At 36.0% G+C, this 24637-nt stretch overlaps 1 protein-coding gene across 3 annotated transcripts in view; it reads left to right on the top strand.

The window, feature by feature from the left end:
- LOC121371251 (regulator of G-protein signaling 7-like) overlaps positions 1-24637 on the top strand; it is a 165035-nt gene that overhangs the window by 103539 nt on the left and 36859 nt on the right. For all 3 annotated transcript variants that reach the window (XM_041496997.1, XM_041496998.1, XM_041496999.1), the window contains exon 4: positions 23455-23561. In XM_041496997.1, coding sequence (XP_041352931.1) covers positions 23455-23561 — 107 coding nt within the window. The remainder of the gene's footprint in view (positions 1-23454; positions 23562-24637) is intronic.

Below are 24637 nucleotides of genomic sequence, written 5' to 3'. Positions count from 1 at the left end.
CCACCCCTTCATATTATGTTAAACCATTAGCCTGTTATAACAGAAGACAGCCCAAATAGTTGAGGTGTAAGTATGCCTGAGACAGAGTATTTGAACCTTAATGTATATATAAGCACGAAAATCAAGTTAATTTGACACTACACAGTAGGGTGAATAAAAACCCTTCCTGCAAATTGACAAAAGTAGTTTTTGTGGCTGTGGTGAGTTTCTTCTCTCACAAAAGTAGTTTTTGTGGCTGTGGTGGGTTTCTTCTCTCACAAAAGTAGTTTTTGTGGCTATGGTGGGTTCCTTTTCTCACACCAACCTGCTAATCTTTGTCCTGGATTGATCTACATTACCAATCTTAAGATAAACATTTTATGCGTAAACCAAACAACTTTTAAATCACATTTACTGATAATTTGTCAGCTTTATTTTTTGTCAATAAATATATTAAATTAATAACAAAGTACCCATTGAAGGGTCAGGTTACACCAGTTTCAAGAAAAGTAGAAGATAAAACATTCCAGTAGACTGCAATATCTGTACAGTTTTGAAGTCCTGGTTTTGAGAAAAACGCTTCTGATGAAGTTCACTGACATGGCCACTTTGATGTATTCTAGTCTGACTTGTGCCACTCCGGGCAGACGCTCTCCCACCGAGCACCTTCCTCTGAGCAGTGTATTGACAGACACTCTGCAAGTTGAAATCATCTACAGTGATTCATCACTCACTGCCTGCTACAATGATTAGCTTTTTAACATCACTGTAGAGTACAAAGCTTTTAGACAGTTTAATTTCTGCACAGAACTGGAAAAAAACCCACAATTCTGTGGCCAAGGTAAAATTCCAAACATTTTATTTTCCTGTTAGGTATTTTACCTGGAGGCATTTTAAATTGCAAAGCCATTTAAATACTGATATATGGCTTGCAGGTAGAATTAGATCTTAGGGCCATATCTAGCTTAAAACAGCTGAGGATGTGGTAAACAAAATATTGGAGTATAGCAATAATTATATCATCTTCTCCAGTGAGACAAAAAATGACACTTTTAAACTAAAACTAAAAGGGCACATTTTACATTTTCTGTGGGTAGCAACAGTCATACAGCAGTGGATCAAGTCCTTTGCCAGTTCCCACCCAGAGTGAGTTGGTTAAACTGTATGGCTGTTGGTATACTGTAGTGGATCAAGTCCTTTCCCAGCTCCCATCCAGAGTGAGTTGGTTAAACTGTATGGCTGTTGGTATACTGCAGTGGATCAAGTCCTTTGCCAGTTCCCATCCAGAGTGAGTTGGTTAAACTGTATGGCTGTTGGTATACAGCAGTGGATCAAGTTCTTTCCCAGCTCCCATCCAGAGTGAGTTGGTTAAACTGTATGGCTGTTGGTATACTGCAGTGGATCAAGTTCTTTGCCAGTTCCCACCCAGAGTGAGTTGGTTAAACTGTATGGCTGTTGGTATACAGCAGTGGATCAAGTCCTTTCCCAGTTCCCACCCAGAGTGAGTTGGTTAAACTGTATGGCTGTTGGTATACTGCAGTGGACCAAGTCCTTTCCCAGTTCCCACCCAGAGTGAGTTGGTTAAACTGTATGGCTGTTGGTATACTGCAGTGGACCAAGTCCTTTGCCAGTTCCCACCCAGAGTGAGTTGGTTAAACTGTATGGCTGTTGGTATACTGTAGTGGATCAAGTCCTTTCCCAGTTCCCACCCAGAGTGAGTTGGTTAAACTGTATGGCTGTTGGTATACTGCAGTGGATCAAGTCCTTGGCCAGTTCCCATCCAGAGTGAGTTGGTTAAACTGTATGGCTGCTGGTATACTGCAGTGGATCAAGTCCTTTGCCAGTTCCCATCCAGAGTGAGTTGGTTAAACTGTATGGCTGTTGGTATACAGCAGTGGATCAAGTTCTTTCCCAGCTCCCATCCAGAGTAAGTTGGTTAAACTGTATGGCTGTTGGTATACTGCAGTGGATCAAGTTCTTTGCCAGTTCCCACCCAGGGTGAGTTGGTTAAACTGTATGGCTGTTGGTATACAGCAGTGGATCAAGTCCTTTCCCAGTTCCCACCCAGAGTGAGTTGGTTAAACTGTATGGCTGTTGGTATACTGCAGTGGATCAAGTCCTTTGCCAGTTCCCACCCAGAGTGAGTTGGTTAAACTGTATGGCTGTTGGTATACTGTAGTGGATCAAGTCCTTTCCCAGTTCCCACCCAGAGTGAGTTGGTTAAACTGTATGGCTGTTGGTATACTGCAGTGGACCAAGTCCTTTGCCAGTTCCCATCCAGAGTGAGTTGGTTAAACTGTATGGCTGTTGGTATACAGCAGTGGATCAAGTTCTTTGCCAGTTCCCACCCAGAGTGAGTTGGTTAAACTGTATGGCTGTTGGTATACTGCAGTGGATCAAGTTCTTTGCCAGTTCCCACCCAGAGTGAGTTGGTTAAACTGTATGGCTGTTGGTATACTGCAGTGGATCAAGTCCTTTCCCAGTTCCCACCCAGAGTGAGTTGGTTAAACTGTATGGCTGTTGGTATACTGCAGTGGACCAAGTCCTTTCCCAGTTCCCATCCAGAGTGAGTTGGTTAAACTGTATGGCTGTTGGTATACAGCAGTGGATCAAGTTCTTTGCCAGTTCCCACCCAGAGTGAGTTGGTTAAACTGTATGGCTGTTGGTATACTGCAGTGGATCAAGTTCTTTGCCAGTTCCCATCCAGAGTGAGTTGGTTAAACTGTATGGCTGTTGGTATACTGCAGTGGATCAAGTCCTTTGCCAGTTCCCATCCAGAGTGAGTTGGTTAAACTGTATGGCTGTTGGTATACTGCAGTGGACCAAGTTCTTTGCCAGTTCCCACCCAGAGTGAGTTGGTTAAACTGTATGGCTGTTGGTATACTGCATATAGGTTCTTATTCTTTACCAGCTCCCCAGAGTGTTCTACATGGATTGTTACGCCAGGTCAGCTAGGTGGTGTGTTTGTCCAGGACAGTGATCTTGAATTGTAATGGATATATAAGCATGCAAATTAATATGTAATTTAATTAAAACCAATATCTTTGTCTCAAAACCATCCACTTTAAAAAACGTCAGTGTTTAATCTGTATATTACAGACTTTAATTAATTCATTCATTCATTCATCCATTCATCCATTCATCTATCCATCCATCCATCCATCCATCCATCCATCCATCCATCCATCCATCCATCCATCCATCCATCCATCCATTCAGTACTAACCAAGGCTCTCAATGTTCCATCAATGATATATATTCCTGCTAAACTAAACTACATTAGACAACATATTGGATATCATATAAATAGCATACATATTATATTATTTTTATCTATATGGTTAAAACTAAAACTAACTATAACAGCCATATATCACCTGCTGTAAATCATTCATGCACAGCTGTGTAGCAGAATGCCAATACTGGAGTGACGAGTCCTTACATTTGTGGATTAAGTGACAATATCAGTGTAACATGTTTTAAAGGTTAGAGCAAGTTTCTAAAATGTTTTTGTGTACTTTTTTTTGTGTACTGGTATATCTGCATTCTGAAAATAAACACAAAATCTCACTCACATAAGTGCTTTATAAAATTTAACATTTGAAAATCATGTTAGTTCTCATTAAGAAAATTGAACAAGTCTTAATCTTAATTCATGAATCTAGCACATCATACGTGTTGAATGGCATCTTTCAAGTATTAAATGATGACAATAAATGACATTTTTGGTATTAATGACATGTCCCAGGAATCAGATAACATTACTGAGATAACATTTTCCTCTTTCTTTTTGGAACACCTATCATTGCATAATTGTGGGCCATTTTCATGAGAAGCAAATCATATTTTTCGGTAATTTAATTTTAATTTATTTTTTATAATATGTAAATTAATGCTTTCTGTTTGAATTTGCAAAAATATATTCAAGTGACCATAACCTTTACCTCATGAGAAAACTGAATTAGGTATTCATGTTATCTATAGTGATAGTTTGACTTATACTAACCCCATGGATTCTGATATACCGTATTTTCCCATGTATTATGCGCACCGGTGTATAATGTGCATCCCCCCACTTTGAACGTTTATTCCAAGAAAAAAACCATAAACCACAATATAATGCGCACCGTTTTTTTAAACCACAAAATCAACAGTGAATGCAAGATGTACCGTTTTCCCCGTCACCAAAATTAACAAAAAGCGAAAGAAGCGGTATATTCAAGAAACAAAACTTAAGTTAGGTATTTGAGTACATAGACCTACATGTCACATTAAATAAAGGCTAGTACTTGCGTACTTACATGTCACAGACTCACACGTGCATAAATCAAAACAGTTATATACTGTAAATTACTAATAAATATATGAAAACAAAAATATAGCATATTACATTTCGTTCTCATGGCTAACGTGAATGCGCGAGATTTCTAAATTTATAATAGTGTGGTATATTTCCGGTTTGCCGGAAATGGCCGAATTAAATCTCGTGGAAATTAAAAATATTTACGGTCCGGTTTTGTCATTTTTGTGTACTTTTTAGCGAGGTATGGATACTTTTGTAGATTTATTTTGCATTTATTACAACCATCACAAGTGAAAAGCGATTTTTAAGAGGGTTTTGGCGTTTCGTTGTAATGAACACTGTCAATAACCTGTAAAGTACTGTAAACTACCGATCAACGATTTTTCATGGGTGATCGCTGGACATTTTTAAAAGATATTTTTTCTATTGCTATGTATAGTGTGCACTCACATTTTTAACCTGTATTTTCTGGGAAAAAAAGTGCGCATAATACAAGGGAAAATACGGTAATCATGATATGATTTTCTATAGCTTGAAATATACAACCAAAATAATTAGAATAAAATAAATTTAAAAAGCAACAACAACAAAAACCATATTGTGGAAAATGCAGATAGAAAAAAAACACAGTTATTGAGAAATTGAACAAAATGTGTTCCTGTATTTTTGGTACATATGGAAGTTACAGTTAAAAGTTGAAGTAGAGCACATTAATTAATTAATCATTGGCTATTGGATGTGAAATATAAATTGGTAATTCTGACATGACGTAGTCTTTATAGTAAACCTGCTACATTATTTCCTAATCCAGCAAGGGATCTTTTTCACAAACAGGAAAGCACATGCACCATGGCCTTTGTCCAGTTGTGGTGCACTGGTTGGAATGGAAAAAAAACCCCAATCAGTTGAATGGATCCACCGAGGTGGTTCGATCCTGCAACACACATACCTCAAGCGAGAAGTCAATGAACTGAGCTAAATCCTGCCCCTTGGTACATATGGAATAACACCACTACAGTGGATTAATGAATTAATGGAATAATGCACAGACAGGGGAAAACCAATATGCCACGACATGCCTTGCATTGAAGGCATAAAAACCTTCAGCCATTTAATTGGATTTGCTGCAGTCTGCATTATTCTGGTTTGATTACATCTGAATGTTGGTAATAGGTCAGAGGCTGGCTTCACATTTCCCTGCCCAGTTCCTGCCTCGTACTGCTGATCCTGCCAAGTAACAGGAGATGAACAAGGGATTAGCCTCGTATTAAGCCTGGAATAAGAACTTTTCTTTTCTTTGAAGAGTGTGCAATAAAATGTGGCCACCAAGTATGATGAGACAAATCCAAGCGGTGAACCTCAAAGAAGCAATCTGTCTTAGTGTCTGTCAGACCTCTGTAGCACCTGCAGTGCTTTTGGGAGGCAAATTCTATTGTTTTCTTAAAATTCCTGTTCATCCTTTGATTTGCAGAGGCATCGGCTTGTGTTTAGTGCTTGATGAGAACGGGGCTGAGAAAGGCAGTACATCTGTAATTGTAAATCATTGATTTTTTTTAACCAACCTTCATGTCACAAGAGCTCTCCAGCTAGGTTTAACTGATAAGAATATTTTGTGACACTTGAGAGTAAATTGAAGAAATGTCAGCATGGCAGAGTTTTTTTTCACCAATATATTCTCTATTCACAAAACAGAATTGGATTTAAAATGTTCAAGAGATATGTTTTGGCTTTCATGACAGTAGTTATGATTTATTATAATTATTGTTGTGATTTCAAGCAAACATGAAAAGTTATATATGCCTGCCCATTTTGGTGATTCTTTTTAAAATATTGATAAAATTCTATAATTTCAAATATTTTATTCTAGAATGAGGAATGCATGTCACAAGAGCTCTCCAGCTGTGTTTAACTAATAAGAATATTTTGTGACACTTGAGAGTAAATTAAAGAAATGTCAGCATGGCAGGTTTTTTTCCCAATATGTTCTCTAGTCGCAAAACTGAATAGAATTAAAAAATTTCAAGAGATATGTTTTGGCTTTCCGGGCAATAGTTGTGATTTATTAATGTTGTGATTTCAAGAAAAAATCAAAAATCAGATATGCCTGCCATTTTGTTGTTTCTTTTCAAAATATTGATGAAATTCTAAAATTTTAAATCTTTAAATTAAATTCTAGATTGAGGAATGCTTGGGCTATGAATCAAAGTTTGTTTTGTTTAATGACACCACTAGAGCACATTGATTAATGAATCATCGGCTATTGGAAGTCAAATGGGATATGAATCAATAATAACATGTAATGTATAAACATGATGCCTTCTTTACTGAAATACACCATGTTTCAAGTTATAAAACTGTTATGTATTCCTGTGAACATGATCATGAAAGTTACAGCTTGTGAATCATCCAGGAAACGACCAGATCAGTTATTTACTAGGCAGACAATTTTCTCATCTCATTTCTCAATCGATTGATGTTGGCTAAAATAGCTGCATCCCAAAATATATTCACCGATCAACGAGAAGTGAGGAACATGCAATATGATTATGAATTGGACATGCTGCACCACCATTACTGTATAGGTTTTCTCTTACAAACTCACAAGTGTTTATTTCAGTGAAAATAGCAGTTATTTCATCTTATATCATCGGGCCTTGGTAAAAAAACCTTCATTTTATTTCAAGTTATTTTCATATTTATATCCAATTAAGGTTCAAGCATGCTGTCCTGGGCACACACTTCAGCTATCTGCGCTGTTTGTCCAAATCAGTGGGTTAGTTGTTAGTGGGTTAGTTGGCTAGTGGATAGTGAGAGAGAAGAGGGTGTAGTGGCCTTACACCTACCCATTGATCCCTTAAGAACTCGCTCTGGGTTGGAGTCAGTACCGGGCTATGAACCCTGTACCTACCAGCCTGTAGTCCGATGGCTTAACCACTACACCACCGAGGCTGGTCACCAAAAAAAAAAACCCCACCTTCAAACAAATTGGAATAATCTGACATAAATGGTAGGTTGCACTTGATAATTCTCTGTTTACACTGATTTTATTACAGACCATAGCTTTTAAACACTATATGGAGTATTGTTCACTATTATAGCTGGGTTGTTTTTTTACCATACCTAGATTTTATTGTTTAGTCTATTTTTGTCCATAGGGTTGAAGTATTTTTGTGGTCATCCTGTTGTTTCTAATATTACAAAATGTATTTGTTTCCTGGGAAAATTTAGAGTGATAATGATAGTCATGTGAACATTGTGGTTTCTTTGTTAGGTGTTGTGGGTGTTTTTTTCTTTGTAAAACCTATAGCAGAATCAAGTTTGCTTGTAGGAGCACAACAGCTTTTCATGTACACTGGGGACATTCACCTCATCATTTGTTTGGGAATCAGTCTTTATAAAGGCTGGAGTTAGAACCAATCATCTGTAAATGAAACAGTTAGTTTTGTCTGCCCTATCAAAGTTGGAGAAATGCAGTGAAATGTTAACACCGCTGTGTGTTCACAAAATTGAGAGGGACTAACAAATCGATATGTGGAAACCTCAGAAGCATAGTGTGAAGGATTTATATCCTAGACAGGCAATCTGCATTGGTCCACATCTGAACATTAATTACAATGGGAGCCACTGGATCTAACATTTCCCTTCAACTAATGAGTCTTACCATAACCTGATCAAACCCGAGCATGCCACTCTCAATCAATAGCCACTAATCAAACTGGCAATGTTCATCCAAATCTCTACACTTTTTCCGAGAGCAGTGATTCTACTTGGAGATTGGGTATCCAGGAACCTGGGTCACAAATACCCCTGTGAGCAGACTCACCCATGCATCCATTCCCTATCTTCCAGAATGTTATGTACAAATCTGGCTTCCGAATCATGAAGGACAAAACCATTATTCGCGATCGAGACCAGATCTCTGCAGAATGCAGTCGAATGGGCATTTGACAAAATAGGGGATGATTCTGTGAATTTCTATCTAGTGCCTCATCTAAAGGAGGACAGACACTCCTGAGGATATTTTTTATTGGACAATGCATAATTTTTTAGAATGCCATAAAGAGGACTGCCACTCATACCAGTTTGCAATGGCACCATTTTATGTTACATTATGCAAATTTCAATATAAGTATAAAAAAAAGAAAAAAAAAAGGGAAAAGATGATGATCATTGATTGGTCAGAGGTGCAATGGGCCATAAAATCCGTTAATTGCCATTCATGGACTTAATGTTTTCCAATTCCGACACCAGTGCTTTGTGGAAAAATGTATATAAAAGATCCCATGATGCTGTGAATAACTATATGTGTGACATGAAATGGCCAGGGTGTCATTCTAGGACAGTGTGCTTAAATGTTATGTGGACATAAGCATGAAAAATAAATTGAAGATTAATACTGTTTAACAACATAGCGTAACTGAAAGACTCTCTATAGGATTTGAAAAGATGGTACTGCCTTGTGCTGTATTAAGTTGTGCTCTCCATAGCACACATACATTTACTAAAAACAAAAACTGTGATTTTATTATTATTATAGACGTGCAGTGTTAATGAATATAATTTAGTGGCTTCCTGGTGCTGTAACTGAGCACACGTGCAGTAGTAATTAACACAAGTGGACTACTGAACCAGTGGTGTTCTTATGTGATACTGCAGCTGTGCATAGCATAAGACAAAACGTTTTTTTTATATGCATATACAGTGATGTACATGACATTGTTTTCTTACCCAGTTTCAAGGCCTTAAAACTGCAGTTGTGTTGCAAACTGGCTGTACGTGTGTTAGAATTTGGTTGAAAAACCATTACAGAAAATATGTATACTAGTATACTCAGTATTAAATACATGTTAAATATGATTTTTATGACCTTGATTTTTCACATGAAAACTTACTATGGTAACATAAAAATCACATTTGACAAAAAGCATGAAGTACCGGCAATCTCTGTGTATATATATAAATATTTATACCATACATTATCTCTGAACTGAACTCATAACAATGTCGTCTCTAAATCTATGAAAATGATGCCATATGATTACATTATACTTTGCACTCATGTTATATCCTCTATCTTTGTTTGTCTATGTTGAAGAAATAACAAAGACCAAACAAAAGAAACAAAAAAACCCAAACCACACCCAACAACTAAAATGTTTGAGATATTTAATAGAAAATAAAGATTTAGTGTTCTCATGTTTATTACTGACACATCATATCATCAGAAAAGATGAGGATGAAAAAATGCTGTGTTTGCCTGGAATAAAAGAAAAATTGTTGCTACATTACAACTTGAACCATCAGCCCTGTTTGTGAGAAGCCGGTCTATAAAGACTTCCTTGTTCTCCCATCCCACTGTGATCTTCAGAGATCTGATAATGGAAGAATGATTTCAGAATGCTGACACTGTTTGCCGAGTTAGGTATTGGCAAACACTTAAAAATAGCCATCATATCAATCAATGATAGTACACTACCTCTGTATGAGAACAGGCTGCACAATATTTGGTTGCCACACATAACTGTGTTTTAGAAGCTGCTTTGATTAACAAACTTTTTTATTTCACAGCTACATGATGTGATTCCATTCTGGGACTTTGGCCCTGAGCAAGTATTGGTTTCTATTTTGATCTTGACAAATGATTACCTGGTCCTGTTATATGGAGTTCAGTTCACGTCATTCATATCTTTAATGGCCCGGCCATGTCCGTCCAAGTGAAGCATCCCTGGCGGCTAATTTACTTTGTAGGTTCATCTTTATTGCTGGATAAATAAGCTCTGCCCACCATCAAGGTACACAGCATCAATTTCAATGGATTGCCTTTTTGTACTCTTCAGTTGTGCTCTAGGCTTGTTTGTGGATGAGAAGATTTGTTTTGGTTCTGGATTTTTAAATTTGGTGATGCCATCTATTAAGTGGGTTTTTTTCAAATACTATACTGAGGCAGTACTTTGCTGGCCAGTGTGATGGATATTTATGGACACGTAGTGCAAATAATTGTTTAGCAAAATACATCAGTAGATCAGTACCTTCTTTCTACTTTCCTGATGCTGCACTTCACAAGGATCATTTTACACTCAGTTCATATCAACTACAGAACACAAATCATGCTAAATATTGAATACAAAGATGAATTCCACAAATACAATCTCAATGTATGCTGCCACCATCTTTGTTACTAAACATAAAAGTGGCTATATATACACAGGGGAGCCTCAGCTAATAAGGGCTAGCTGTCTACATGGTTGTCATATTTTTGGGGAAAGTCACAACCCATTTAAACGTTCCTGTCGTATGCACAGGTTACATCTTGTATATTAAAATATTCTTGTTCTATAGTATAAATTCAAAAGGGGGGAAAATCCCACAACATTTCTCCACTTAGAATTTACCATCCATCCTTATCAGCTGGTGTCTATCCTCTTCAAACTCTGTGAAACATGAGTAAAAGTCTAATCTGTGTAATCTACATAGTAAACGAATTGCCCATAATGTATTAGTGGTGGTATCTATAATATAATATGCAAGGCCATTTTAACAGTATTATATCATTCAGATCACATCTCTTCTTTTCATCTGCACTGCCGACCACTTTCTTTGTACTTTCCTTATGCTGCACTTCGCAAGGACCTTTGCGCTCATATCCAGTTGACTATTGTACACACATCATGCTATATATTGTGTACAAATATGAATTCCATAAATGCAATGGCAATGGAGGCCATGGAGGCCATCAGCTTTGTTACCTAATATAGAAGTGGCTATATTCGCTGTGCCCATGTACATAGCTGAATAAAACATTGCCTGACTGTTCTACTGTAAGGATACCATACTGGCTGAAAGCAGACCCGAACCAAATCCAATAATCTATTAAACCTTATTGTAACCAACTTTTGTTCCACCACTACAAGACGTAATTCCATTCTGGGACTTTGCCCTTAGCAACTATTGGTTTCTATTTTGATCTTGACAAATGATTACCTGGTCTTCTTTTATGGAGTCCACTTCACATCATTCATGTCTTTTAAGTTTAATGGCCCAGCTGTGTCCGTTCAAGTGAAGCCTCCCTGGCAACTGATTTATTCCCGGAGTTCATCTTTATTACTGGATAAATAGGCTGTGGGCACTGTCAAGGTACACAACCATCATCTTCAATGGATTGCTTGTTTGTGCACTTCTGGTTATGCTGCAGGTTCATGGTGAATAAGAAGGTGTCCATAGATATCTGGAGTAAATAATTATAGTACCTGCTAAGGAAACAACAAACCAATTGCCCTTAGTGTATTAGTGGTGGTATCTATAATATAATATGCAAGGCCATTATAGGGTGTATACTACAAAATCAAATCCCATAGACGACAATAGTAACATACATGGCTAAAACTCCTACCTGCAATGTATCAACCGACATAAACACCACGGATATAAATACTACCACCCCTTACACTTAAAGTGAATCAGAAAAAAATGGGGGTCAAGCTGCTCGTTTCTGAGATAACGGGTAGCGTCTATGACTACCCTAGTTTCGCACAAAATTCGAGTACTTTTTTTTACAGGTACCCCATACATGTTTCAAGCACAAGGCTACTTGACACATTGGTACTAGATGAAATAAAATTGCAATTTTTTTTAACCCAGATGAAACTATTATTTTTTACAACCAACACACTCACATTTATAACCAATCACAGGACTTGTGGTGTTCACTTCTCTATCAAAAGTTCGGTGCACCTCGAACTTTGACACAGCCGGAAGTTATTTGGTTTAGTACTACCTATACTGATAACATACATTTTTTAAAAAGTGTCCAGCTATGTGTCTTTATGACAACCAGGATCTGGTGTATTCTGACATAAACTGACAACCTCACTGAAACTGTTGTTTCTACAGTGCAACCTAATATAATGTACACCTCAAAAAGCATATATATTGCATATAGTTTTGTACAAATGCAATATGTCATATTAAACAACAAAATGTTTTAAAATAAAACTGAAGATATTTACTTTCATTTGGGTGTGTGTACTCAGGTATATATGTAAAGACAACAAAGGTAGTCAGAGTATCTTTACCCCTTTAAAGAATTCCATTAAAACACATGCACTTGATTAACCCCTAGATTATGAAGACCTTAACAGGCACATCAAAGAAATATCAGTATTAAAAAAATACACTGTCTGAGGAAGGAAACACAAACATGACTGTACCTGTATGAAGTAATGACTTAATGTCCTGAACATTAATGTTGGGAGGAAATCCTGTATGCTGGGTGTGGGTGTCTTCAAGTTACCAGGTGTGGGAATTTCAAATCCATCGGCCATGCTGATTTTCATAATGAACCATGAAAACTATTGGCAGCCACCAATATTCCTGACTATATTTATTTATAGCCTACTGTAGTTGGAGGTTTTAATAGTTGTGATATCTGGAATAATCATGCAGCTTTAACACATTTATTTTTGATTAATTACTGAAAAAAACTATTTTTAAATGACAAAATTACCCGAACATCTATTTTCTTGCATTATTTTCTAATCCGGATGAATACAATATGTACATTAGATGTATTACTACAATCTGTAATCCAGCATTTTATTTAGCTAGTAACATTAGCTAATACAGCTTTAACAATAAAATAAATTATCAACTTAATCCAAGGCAGATAATCAGATCTGAAAAAATCAGTTCTGAATCTAGTATAAACTCAAAATGCTTTTCATGAGAGCTAACTAAGTGATTATTAAGAAAAAAAAATGATCTGGAGATCTAAGTATATGTTTAACAACCTTATTGTTATGTACAAATAAGAACAGAAGGCACAATAGTGACAACACATTTAATTATGTTTTTGGTAGTTTTTCTTCAAATTTACTTTAAATTTTGCATAAAACTACAAATTTGTCTAAAATATAACTTAGCACCCTATAAATATGTCCAAATTACAATAAAAATCTACTTCTTTACAAATTTGAGTTTTCAGAATTTCATACATAAAAAATTAACAATGTTAATGGAAACTAAAGACATTAACCCACTATTGGCACATGCTATTTTTAATATAAAAATAAATTGCTATTAAAATCTTAGTTCAGGTTGCCTATATATAATACCATATTTAAGAGCAGTTGTATATGGCAAGTCAAATACCATGTAAAAAGAAATTATTGAAATCTTTACAGTATGAATTATGGGCCAAAACCAACTTTTCTTCAGTGCTAACTTTGATTCAAACTCCATTCAGAGCCATGTACAGAGATTATTGTCAAGGTCAAGGTCATTGTGAACTTGCATGATCGAGTGATGGCTAATTAATCAACCAGTATAGTTTAATTAAATAAAATGACAAAATCATAATATTTTTTATTATGCACTGAATATGTGCTATAGGGTGTATACTACCAAATCAAATCCCATAGACGACAATAGTAACATACGTGACTAAAACTCCTACTTGCAACGTATCAACCGACATAAACGCCACGGATATAAATACTACCACCCCTTACACTTAAAGTTAATCAGAAAAAAATGGGGGTCAAGCTGCTCGTTTCTGAGATAACAGGTAGCGTCTATGACTACCCTAGTTTCGTACAAAATTCGAGTACTTTTTTTTACAGGTACAGGTTTCAAGCACATGGCTACTTGACACATTGGTACTAGATGAAATAAAATTGCACATTTGTTTTACCCAGATGAAACTATTATTTTTTACAACCAACACACTCATATTTATAACCAATCACAGGACTTGTGGTGTTCACTTCTCTATCAAAAGTTCGGTGCACCTCGAACTTTGACACAGCTGGAAGTTATTTGGTTTAGTACTACCTATAACCCATCGTTCTGATCACTTCTCTTTTCATCTGCACTGCCAACCACCTTCTTTATACTTTCCCGATGCTGCACTTCGCAAGGATCTTTTTGCACTCACATCCAGTTGACTACTGTACACACATTGTGCTAAATATTGTGCACAAAGATGAATTCCATAAATACAATGGCAATGGAAGGAAGGAAATATTTTATTTAATAACACACTCAACACATTTCATTTACAGTTATATGGAGTCGGAAATATGGTTAAGGACAACACAGATATTGAGAGAGGAAACCCGCTCTCACCCCTTCATGGGCTACTCTTTTTGATTAGCAGCAAGGGATCAAGGGATATGCACCATCCCATAGACTGCACTGGCTGGAGCGAGAAATAGCCCAATGGACTGCGCATCAAATGAGCACTTTACCATTGGGCTATGTCTCGCCCCACAATGGCAATGGAGGACTTCAGCTTTGTTATCTAATTTAGAAGTGGCTATATTCACTTAATTAATGAGGGCTGGCTATCTACAAAGCAGTTATATATTTGAGGAAACGCCCAGTGTCAGTCAGGCCATGACACCTCATCTAAACGTTACCACACCAAGCATGGGTTACATCTAGTAAACTATAAAGTTCTCCTATTGGTCTATGTGGAGGTTGACTTATCTATTATATTTGGAGATTGTATAGGAACTGGGTATGTTCTTAACATATGAATAAAATTGTAACCCAGTGAGGACAAGTAACAGTTAAACTGGCTGTGTCCCACAGTTCAGAGTGATAGTTTGACTTTGGTGTGGGGTGCCCCTATCCGATACCATAGCATTCCCTGTCTGTGTATGTCAGCCATTGCTTGTCCTTATCACCAGCTCTCACATTCTGGCAATAGTTAGGTCTACATAATTAATTATCTTAGTTAAATAAAGGATATTGCAAGTACTATTAGTATCACTGTTACATTTAAAAGGCCCCCACACAGACCAAAACAAAGAATCCATCAAATCCAAAGCATCATCACACTGTTATTTAACCTGTCAACTTATCTACATCTGATCTCTCTATTTTGATGGCTGCATGGAGCAGGTTTATATATACAGTGAAACCCTTGTAAACCAGACACTCTCTGGACCAAGTAGAATGTCCTGTTTTAAGTATCTAGGGTATGGCAGGTATGGCATGTGCCCTGGGCACCACTTGAAGGGAGGCGCCACTGAGCAGTTTCTATTAAAGTCGGACGTTATCTAAAAGATGGGTGTCAGATGTTTGGACAGGGGTGCAATTTCAGTGCTTGCGATAGGCGCTATTTTCTATAGATACACCACTGGTTTTAAGAGGTATCTGGTTTAGAGAGGTTAAGTTCTGTATTGATTTTTAAAAAAGGACCTTTAAAAATGTCTGGTTTTGAGGGAATTCCAGTTTACACAGGGTCCAGTTTTGAGAGGTTTCACTGTATATATAAAAACAACTGCTGTATATTTCTTCTTTTTGTTTAGACAAGATTAAATTGCAAGCATGGAATTCTTTATGCTGTACCATGCATGTAAATGCAAGATTATTCTTAAACTATTCTTGAGCAGATTCAATTAGTCAGAGATAAATAATATCATTTGAACAGACATTGGTTTTTATACAAGAATTAATTGTATTCCTTGAGATATCTCAGGTATTAAGATAAGAACGCCCGAGCTTATTTCTATTTACTATTGAGATCATATATTTCAGCTGCAAACTACTAATGGAGCTAGTTATCTTCATATTTTGTTAGGGCTGCTCCAGAATTGATACGTGGAAGGTGGGAGTCACAATCAGTTTTATATCATACAGGGACAGGTAGAAACATATTTAAGTCACACAGAAGTTTAGATATGACCCCAGTATGGTCTTACAATGGCTGCCATTTTGAATTCAAGATGGCCACCAATATTATGATGGGGAAAAATGCCAACAATGGATTTATTCATGTAAGATATGTAAAGAAGCTAAACAATTTTTTTTTACAAAATGTAGCAAAAACAAGCAAATTACACAACAGTGCAGACTAGTAATTATTATTTTATGACTGGTCTAAAATATCTTTTACCCTTTTTGTACTTGGTTTAAATAAAATTTAATTTTGTGGGTGGTAAAACAAGTTACCTCCTGCACCGAAGTGATCAATTTTGGAACAGATCCTAACAAAATGGTTAGTTGGGTTCCCCCGGTTAATATGTGAGTGATATGTTAACTACATTATAGCTAGTTTAAATAAATGAAGAATGTTTTTAACATGCTTAGAAATGTTGAAGAAATTATGGGTATAAACATTTTCTAGTTTGAATATTAGAATTTTAAAGGTAATTTTACGATGTCTAAATGAAGGAAAGGAATGTTTGTATATGGTTTAATCAGCATTGATTGGGTTTCTCAGATGGCAAAGGATTATTGAAGATTATTCTTTTGCTGCCACATGTCACTGACTCTTTGCAAAGCACACAGGAATGTTTAAATTACTTTTTAACCTTTTTAAAAACATATGGCCGCAATCAGATTTAATCAGATTTATTGGGTGGTTTGTTTTTTGGCATCCACACCCGCTTTTACACATGTTGTCTGTAATCCATCCAATTCGACAGTATTGAAATCAGCAAGTACCAACAGAGCTGTCCGCCCCTGCTTCTGCACATTTACACATGTCTGTAATGTAGTTGAATTTGGCAGACGATGGATAACCTATGCAGAAGCTGGTGCAGATGACCCCAAAAATTGATAAATCTGACCATGGCCTTATTGTGCAGTTTTGCAGTTTTTAATGGACAGATCCATATTAAAAAAAAAATGAAGATACACATATTAATTTGTATCCTCTTTACCCTCTGAAAAAAATCCCTGACAGCCTATACCATGACCTTCAATATACAAGTCATGGAACACTGGAAAATAACTCGGTGAGTGCAATTTGTTTTACATCAAAACTCAGCTTAGTGGGAAAAAACCCCCATTATTATTACAAGACCCACTCATTGAAAATGGGCATCAGTCACTAATAATGTTTACAGGGCTTCTATAATGTTTATAAAATCCATTACGTGTCATCCCAGTAGATTAAAAATGACAATTTTATTAAATACAGAATGTCATACACAGAAGTAGAATTTAAGTAAATTTATTTGTGAAGCACTTAGAATTCGGGAAGTATTCTGTAATAGTTAATTCAAGCCATTTGGTTAGTATGCATAGATATTATGATTGGTCTTCATATTTCATATGTATGTGTTGATGTCTGCACTACTCTTCATGTAACAGGGTGGTCAACCCTAACAATGAAAATAAATAAATAAAATAAATAAATGTGAAATCCACTAGCCAGTGGATCAGTGAATTAAGAAATTTACTAGCCATGATTAAAAATTCACTAGCCCTACTTTTCTTCAAGTTAATAAAAGTTTACTAAATAATAGTAATAATAAAATATGTCACCTAAAGAGGCAGATAGAGCTTAAAAACACTAACATTGGGGGTGTAGGTTTGAGGCAGGACATAAACATTTGACCAAAAAAAATTCACTAGCCGGCGGGCATGACAATAGTAGTTATTTACTAGCCTAACATTGAATATCACTAGCCATGGGAGTGGGGCTACCATAATCTAGCAGCCCTGAATTAACTGTTACATTTTCCAACATGATATTGATTTTGTCAGCAGTGGTTCTTATACATGTACATATAGTGTAATATAATGATGTGTGAAAAACAATCTTTGAAGTTACCATGACCCTATACAGTTTAAGAACAGATGTGACCAAGTCATCTGCATGCTGATAGTATCTGCATTGTCTGGTATTTTCATTACTGTATCTTACAGGTAGGACAACCTCAGTGGCCAACATACTGACATTTTCCAGATGTCACCATGTCAGTTGTAATGCATTGATTTTGTTTTCTGGAATGGACAAAATAAATGTCACTGAGATTTATAAGTAAGGGAGTTTTAATTGGGCTCTTGTACAATGTTTTTAATAATACAATTATTAAATAAATTTGAATGTTTGCTGCAAGTGGGTATTCTAGATTATCTCTATTGTTTTTAATCCTTGAAACATGCATTCTCAACTCAAAATAAGTGTTACTTGGATTTTTAAACAAACCTATATATAAATAAAGCTACATTCTTGTATTGGGTTCTCACTTTTCTGGCTTGTAACCCCTATTATTATTATTATTATCCATATGGTTCAATATAAACAAGTTAATAAAAAACATATGAAGGAAGAAAATGTTTTATTTAACGATACACTCAACACATTTATTTTACGGTTATGTGGTATCAGACAAAAAAAGAAAAAAATCATCATATGATAACACATGTACATGTAATAACAAGTGTAATAAGTGTTATAATAAGTGTTATATAATAAGTGTTATAATAAGTGTTATAATAAGTGTTATAATAAGTGTAATAATAAGTGTTATAATAAGTGTTATAATAAGTGTTATTATGTAATTTGAAGAAGTGACGTTATAACATAATGTTGATTTTCCAGTCCTAGTTCAGATTGCCTGTAAAATATGACACCATTTCATTGTCTCCTTCTAGTTGTGATTGAAATATTTCATAAAGTAATACGATAATAATATGGATAATAAAGAAATTATTACACTCACCTGTGTATTGTACTGATTTTATGAAACAAGTGTCAGGATTCATGTATTACTATGATTCTCACTCAGGTAATACAAGAACTGAAAATAAAATCAGTATGACACACAAGTTTCTTTAGTAATCTATCTATCCATATCTATCTATCTATCTATCTATCTATCTATCTATCTATCTATCTATCTACCGTATCTATCTATCTATCTATCTATATCTATATCTATATATATCTATATATGATACTATATTAAAATGATGGGGTTTGTGAGACTCTTAACCAAAAATAGAGGTAAATCCACAAGTGTTATTTTTTTAAATCCTATTGTTCCAGAATGAAATGCCTATACAGAAATGTTACTTCTATAAGTACCTGAAATCAGAATGCCTTGACTGATCTGCAAATGGCTGGCATCATGCAGGAGTATCAGTAATCAGGTGTTCGCTTGCACCTGCCAGTGCAGGCGGTCCCTCCTCTCCCCTCCCCTCACCTTTCCTGTCATGGACGGAGGAGCTGGCCAAGGCTGGCTCTTGTGCCCATGACAGGCGTGCGCTACAACAGCTTGTTCTGAATGTGCACGTAAAACCCTATGACATGACATGACATAATCAGGTGTTGCAAATATAATTCTGATGCAGACCTTTGCAGTTTCTACAATGTATTCAATGATTATAATTGTTATCAAAGAGATGTAGATACCGTAAACTCTCTGCCAAACTATATATAACATAATATTGAGAAATAAATCTGACATTACAAAATGCTCAGACAGTTAATTCTGAGATAAATCAATTATATGTGTGTTAATTAAGTGCACATTTTTGGTAACAAAGCTGACATTTAAAAAAAATAATAATTGGGGAACCACAAAATAAGCCAAATGCCTCATTTATTTGCAATTTTCACTACCTATTTACACATAACAGGGTCTTTGTTTAAAAGTGTCAATGCTTGTAAAATGAAATGTATTCATAAAATGCTGACATACTAAATATATTCTTATTTCCGTCTCTGTGAATAAATATGACAAATGTAGTTGTTTACTGTTATACAAAGATGATTGAAGCTTTCACAACAAATATTCATGCATACAGACAATGATTTTTTAAAAATCTTAAATCTTTATTTTGCTATAAAAATCACAGCTGGTATCAATATCCTTATAATAGCTAGATTGTGTTATATAATCTGAGTTCATTTGTACAAACAGTACATTAGACAGTGTACAAACAGTACATTATACCATGTACAAACAGTACATTAGACAGGGTACAAACAGTACATTAGACAGGGTACAAACAGTACATTAGACAGTGTACAAACTACATTAGACAGGGTGCAAACAGTACATTAGACAGGGTACAAACAGTACATTAGACAGGGTACAAACAGTACATTAGACAGTGTACAAACAGTGCAAACACACCTCCATGTTCATTTCAACCAACAGCCTTCATTATACATTGACCATAATTTTCTGATGAGAGCTTGATGGATTTGAAGCTTTAGGTAGTACTAAACCAAATAACTTCTGGCTGGGTCAAAGTTCGAGGTGCACCGAACTTTTGATAGAGAAGTGAACACCACAAGTCCTGTGATTGGTTATAAATGTGAGTGTGTTGGTTGTAAAAAAAATTAGTTTCATCTGGGCTAAAAATGTATGCAATTTTATTTTATCTAGTACCACTGTGTCAAGTAGCCTTGTGCTTGGAACATGTATGGGGTACCTGTAAAAAAAAGTACTCAAATTTTGTGCGGAACTAGGGTAGTCATAGACGCTACCCGTTATCTCAGAAATGAGCAGCTTGACACCCACTTTTTTGTGATTCACTTTAAGGGTGAGGGGTGGTAGTATTTATATCCGTCGCATTTATGTCGATTGATACGTTGCAGGTAGGAGTTTTAGCCACATATGTTACTATTGTCGTCTATGGGATTTGATTTGGTAGTATACACCCTTTACCATGCCTGGATGAATGTATGTATTTTTAATTAAGTTCTAGCACTTGTTGAATTGATTATGTTAGGAACTTTGTTTGCAGGTAATTACTTGTGGTACGTGAAATAGCATAGTAGCCTTTCTTTCTTTTTTTCCCTTCGACCTTTCTTATTGCATTCAAATATAATTAGCAAAGATTCCTTTGTAAGCTATTTTTGAAAAACGAATTGATTACATTAGCTGTTTCAAATTTGAACTCTGCAGCAGGTGCTGATAATACATGTATAGTAAAACCTGTGTTCATAAGCACTGTGGGAAAATTACAAAAGGCATCTGTTATGGATCTCCATGGGGAATGGTAGTCCTTCTAAGGATGAGCAGTTGATAATGGATCACGACTTTGCCTAACATCCTCTCACTGCCTTGTGCAGAGATATGATTTTGATATTGGAATACAGTTTTGTCATTCAGATTAGACAGCTGGCTGTTTAGTACAGGGCCCTCTTCCATGAAGCGATCTTAGCCCTAAGATCAACTTAAGTGGATAGGGTAGCTATGCACTTAAGGTAATCTTAGGGTTAAGATTGCTTTGTGGAATGGGGCCCAAGTCTCCTTGCATGCATAAATGCCAGCAATTGGAAGATCTTGGCAATTAGCGATGTTCCAATGATCAGTTATAAATGAACATTGATTGGTTAGGTTCTGCTGATTTGATGATTGATTATAAACATTTATAATTGATTGTGTGGGAAACTGTAAATTTTGTTCCTCCATCTTAGATGATGGAATTGACGTAAATATGTTGTGGTTGGGGTTTGTTTTCATGTGTACATAAAGAAAAAAGGTTGATTAAGGGTAAACATTTTTATTTTTGTAGGGTCTATCCTGGTAAACACAACAATAGGTGTATGGTCCTTATGATTCAAATGTGTCTTATGTTCATAAAATTCCAACCGATTCCCAACACTAATGGAAGTATATAGAGATTATTATACAAGCTTGTGTGTCGTCCTGATTTTACGAAACGAGTGTCAGGATTATTGTATTACATGAATCCTGACACGAGTTTCATAAAATCAGTATGGTTCTCACACTCAGGTATGTAATAATTTCTTTATTATCCACATTATCCAAAATATTATTTTCGTGAATAACAAGCTAGGACCATGTCAAAACATTTCAAATGACATCATTTTGATAAGCATTTACACTGTGGAAGCCGCATTAGTTATGTTGTCGCTTTACAAAATTACGTCCTTCACTGTGCATATGAAATCATTATGACACATGTGGGTCATATTGGTTATATTTCCCTGAATATCTTGAACTATATGGATAATAAAAATGTATATTGCCTTTCAACAGCAATGGGGGAGAAATATACAATCTTCAGAACTGGAGACTAGTTCTATCCCCCTCCTTTGTTTCTTCTGATGTCTTTACATTGTACTGTGTTAGATTATTTGGTGCAAGTGTATTGTGGCTTTGTTAATCAGGTGCCTGCCTAATAGAGCAGGATTCTTAAACATGTTTCACTGTTCTGCTGAAACATCAATAAGAATTTGTCAGGAATCTTTGCATGCAGGAGCTATTAAATTAAATGAATTATTTAGCGTCTAGGAAGCTAGACTGTAGGTTAATTAAGTAATCAAAACTTTTCTCTTTTGTTGCTTTTGCAATATTTATCAAATGCAAAGGGCAAAGTGAAGCAGTATTTGCTTTATTTGACCGGCCTCGGTGGCGTCGTGGTTGGGCCATCAGTCTACAGGCTAATGGGTACTGGGTTCAGATCCCAGTCGAGGCATGGGATTTTTAATCCAAATACCGACTTGAAACCCTGAGTGAGTGCACCGCAAGGCTCAATGGGTAGGCATAAACCACTTGCACTGACCAGTGATCCATAACTGGTTCAACAAAGGCCATGGTTTGTGTTATCCTGCCTGTGGGAAGCACAAATAAAAGATCCCTTGCTGCTAATCGGAAAGCGTAGCCCATGACAGCGGGTTTCTTCTCAAAATCTGTGTGGTCCTTAACCATATGTCTGACGCCATATAACCGTAAACAAAATGTATTGAGTGCGTCATTAAATAAAACATTTTCTTTTTTTCTTGTCTTTTTTCACATCTCCACAAACCTCACTGTTTATCATGTAAATCTTTATAGCATTAATTCAGGACTCATGTTCACCATTTACAATTTAATAGTATTGGGAGCATTACACACCATACATTTTTTATCATACAATTAATGCTTACATTGTTCACTCTGAAATGAAACTTATCATTTCAAAAATTGTAATTTTCAACTTGTGTACACACTGTCTCAAGATATTGGTTTAATTTTATGATGGTTAGAATGACGAATATAGTGAGGCTCTGCTGAGTGACAGTTTTATCTGAGAAAGAGACAGAGAGTTTAAGTGATATTAGTGTCAAACGATATTAGTTTTATCCTATAATAGTTAGAATAATATAAATATCTTGTTATTAAAGTTATTTGTTATATATTATTACGTTTTACATCACATCATTTGTTTACATTGTAGTCAAATGTCAATATTTCTTTGCTGATTAGAAGTTAAAGTTGTTCTTTCCCAAAAAGCCATATTTTTGGTCAGTGACTGAAAATACAAAACTTAATCTACTTATCATATGTATATATATATATAGAGAGAGAGAGATTGCAGGATAAACCTAACTATGCCCTTCAGTTATACAGGATCCGTCTAGGGAGTGAGAATGTATAAGATATGTATTAACTGTGGACATTGTCTCGTTCCAGGAGAAGCTCTACACCTAGCACACCTGATGGCCACCCATGGTTACCTGTTTCCTATAGACGATCACGTACTGACTGTGAAAAATGACAACACATACTACAGATTTCAGGTAATTACTTTGTTTTCGGTACCGGCTCCCACCCAGAGTGAGTTCTAACGACTCATTGAGTAGTTGTTAGACCACTACACCCTCTACTCTCTCACTAACCACTAACCACTAACAACTAACCCACTGTCCTGGACAGAGCTCTGATAGCTGAGGTGTCTGCCCAGAATTGGATATAAGCACGGAAATCAGTTGAAAATGAATGTTGTTTTGTATATTAACTTGTTCTTTAATGTATAAACCAGTCTTAATTATCATTCCGGCCAGTGCACCATGATTGGTATATCAAAGGCCATGGTATGTACTGTCCTGTCTGTGGGACGGTGCATATAAAAGATCCCTTGCTATTAATGAAAAAATGTAGCGGTTTTTGTCTCTGTGACTATGTCAAAATGACCATATGTTTGACATCCAATAGCTGATGATTAATAAATCAATGTGCTCTAGTGGTGGTGTTAAATGAAACAAAACAAAAAATCAATCTTAAAACTACATTCCCTGGAATATTTTTATTATTTAAGCATATAGAAGAGAAAATCCAATTATGTTTGGTGCATATATGACGCTGCTGGCTTATTCAGGTTAAAAACAAAGCCAGTATTTTGAAAGTGGGACACTTTTGATGGGCTCGTACCGATCTCGGTTTTCATTGGCTTATCACAAGTATAGAATTCCACAACAAGAGATCACGTGAGATTTCGCAATTTTTGAACAAATTTAACTGTCTTGATTGAGGGGTCGTCTCATATCTCCAAAACATATTTATATCCATAGAGGTATGGTACAACGCATTTCCAGGGATCGGTGAGTGGGGAACCGGCCTTGGTGGCGTCGTGTTAGGCCATCGGTCTACAGGCTGGTAGGTACTGGGTTCGGATCCCGGTCGAGGCATGGGATTTTTAATCCAGATACTGACTCCAAACCCTGAGTGAGTGATCCCTTGCTGCTAATCGGAAGAGTAGCTCATATAGTGACGACAGCGGGTTTCCTCTCAAAATCTGTGTGGTCCTTAACCATATATCTGATGCCATATAACCGTAAATAAAATGTGTTGAGTGCGTCGTTAAATAAAACATTTC

Source organism: Gigantopelta aegis, chromosome 4 (assembly GCF_016097555.1).
Source record: "Gigantopelta aegis isolate Gae_Host chromosome 4, Gae_host_genome, whole genome shotgun sequence".
Taxonomy (NCBI): domain Eukaryota; kingdom Metazoa; phylum Mollusca; class Gastropoda; order Neomphalida; family Peltospiridae; genus Gigantopelta; species Gigantopelta aegis.
The sequence above is the reverse complement of the archived record's forward strand: the minus strand, read 5'-3'. Positions and strand labels throughout refer to the sequence as shown.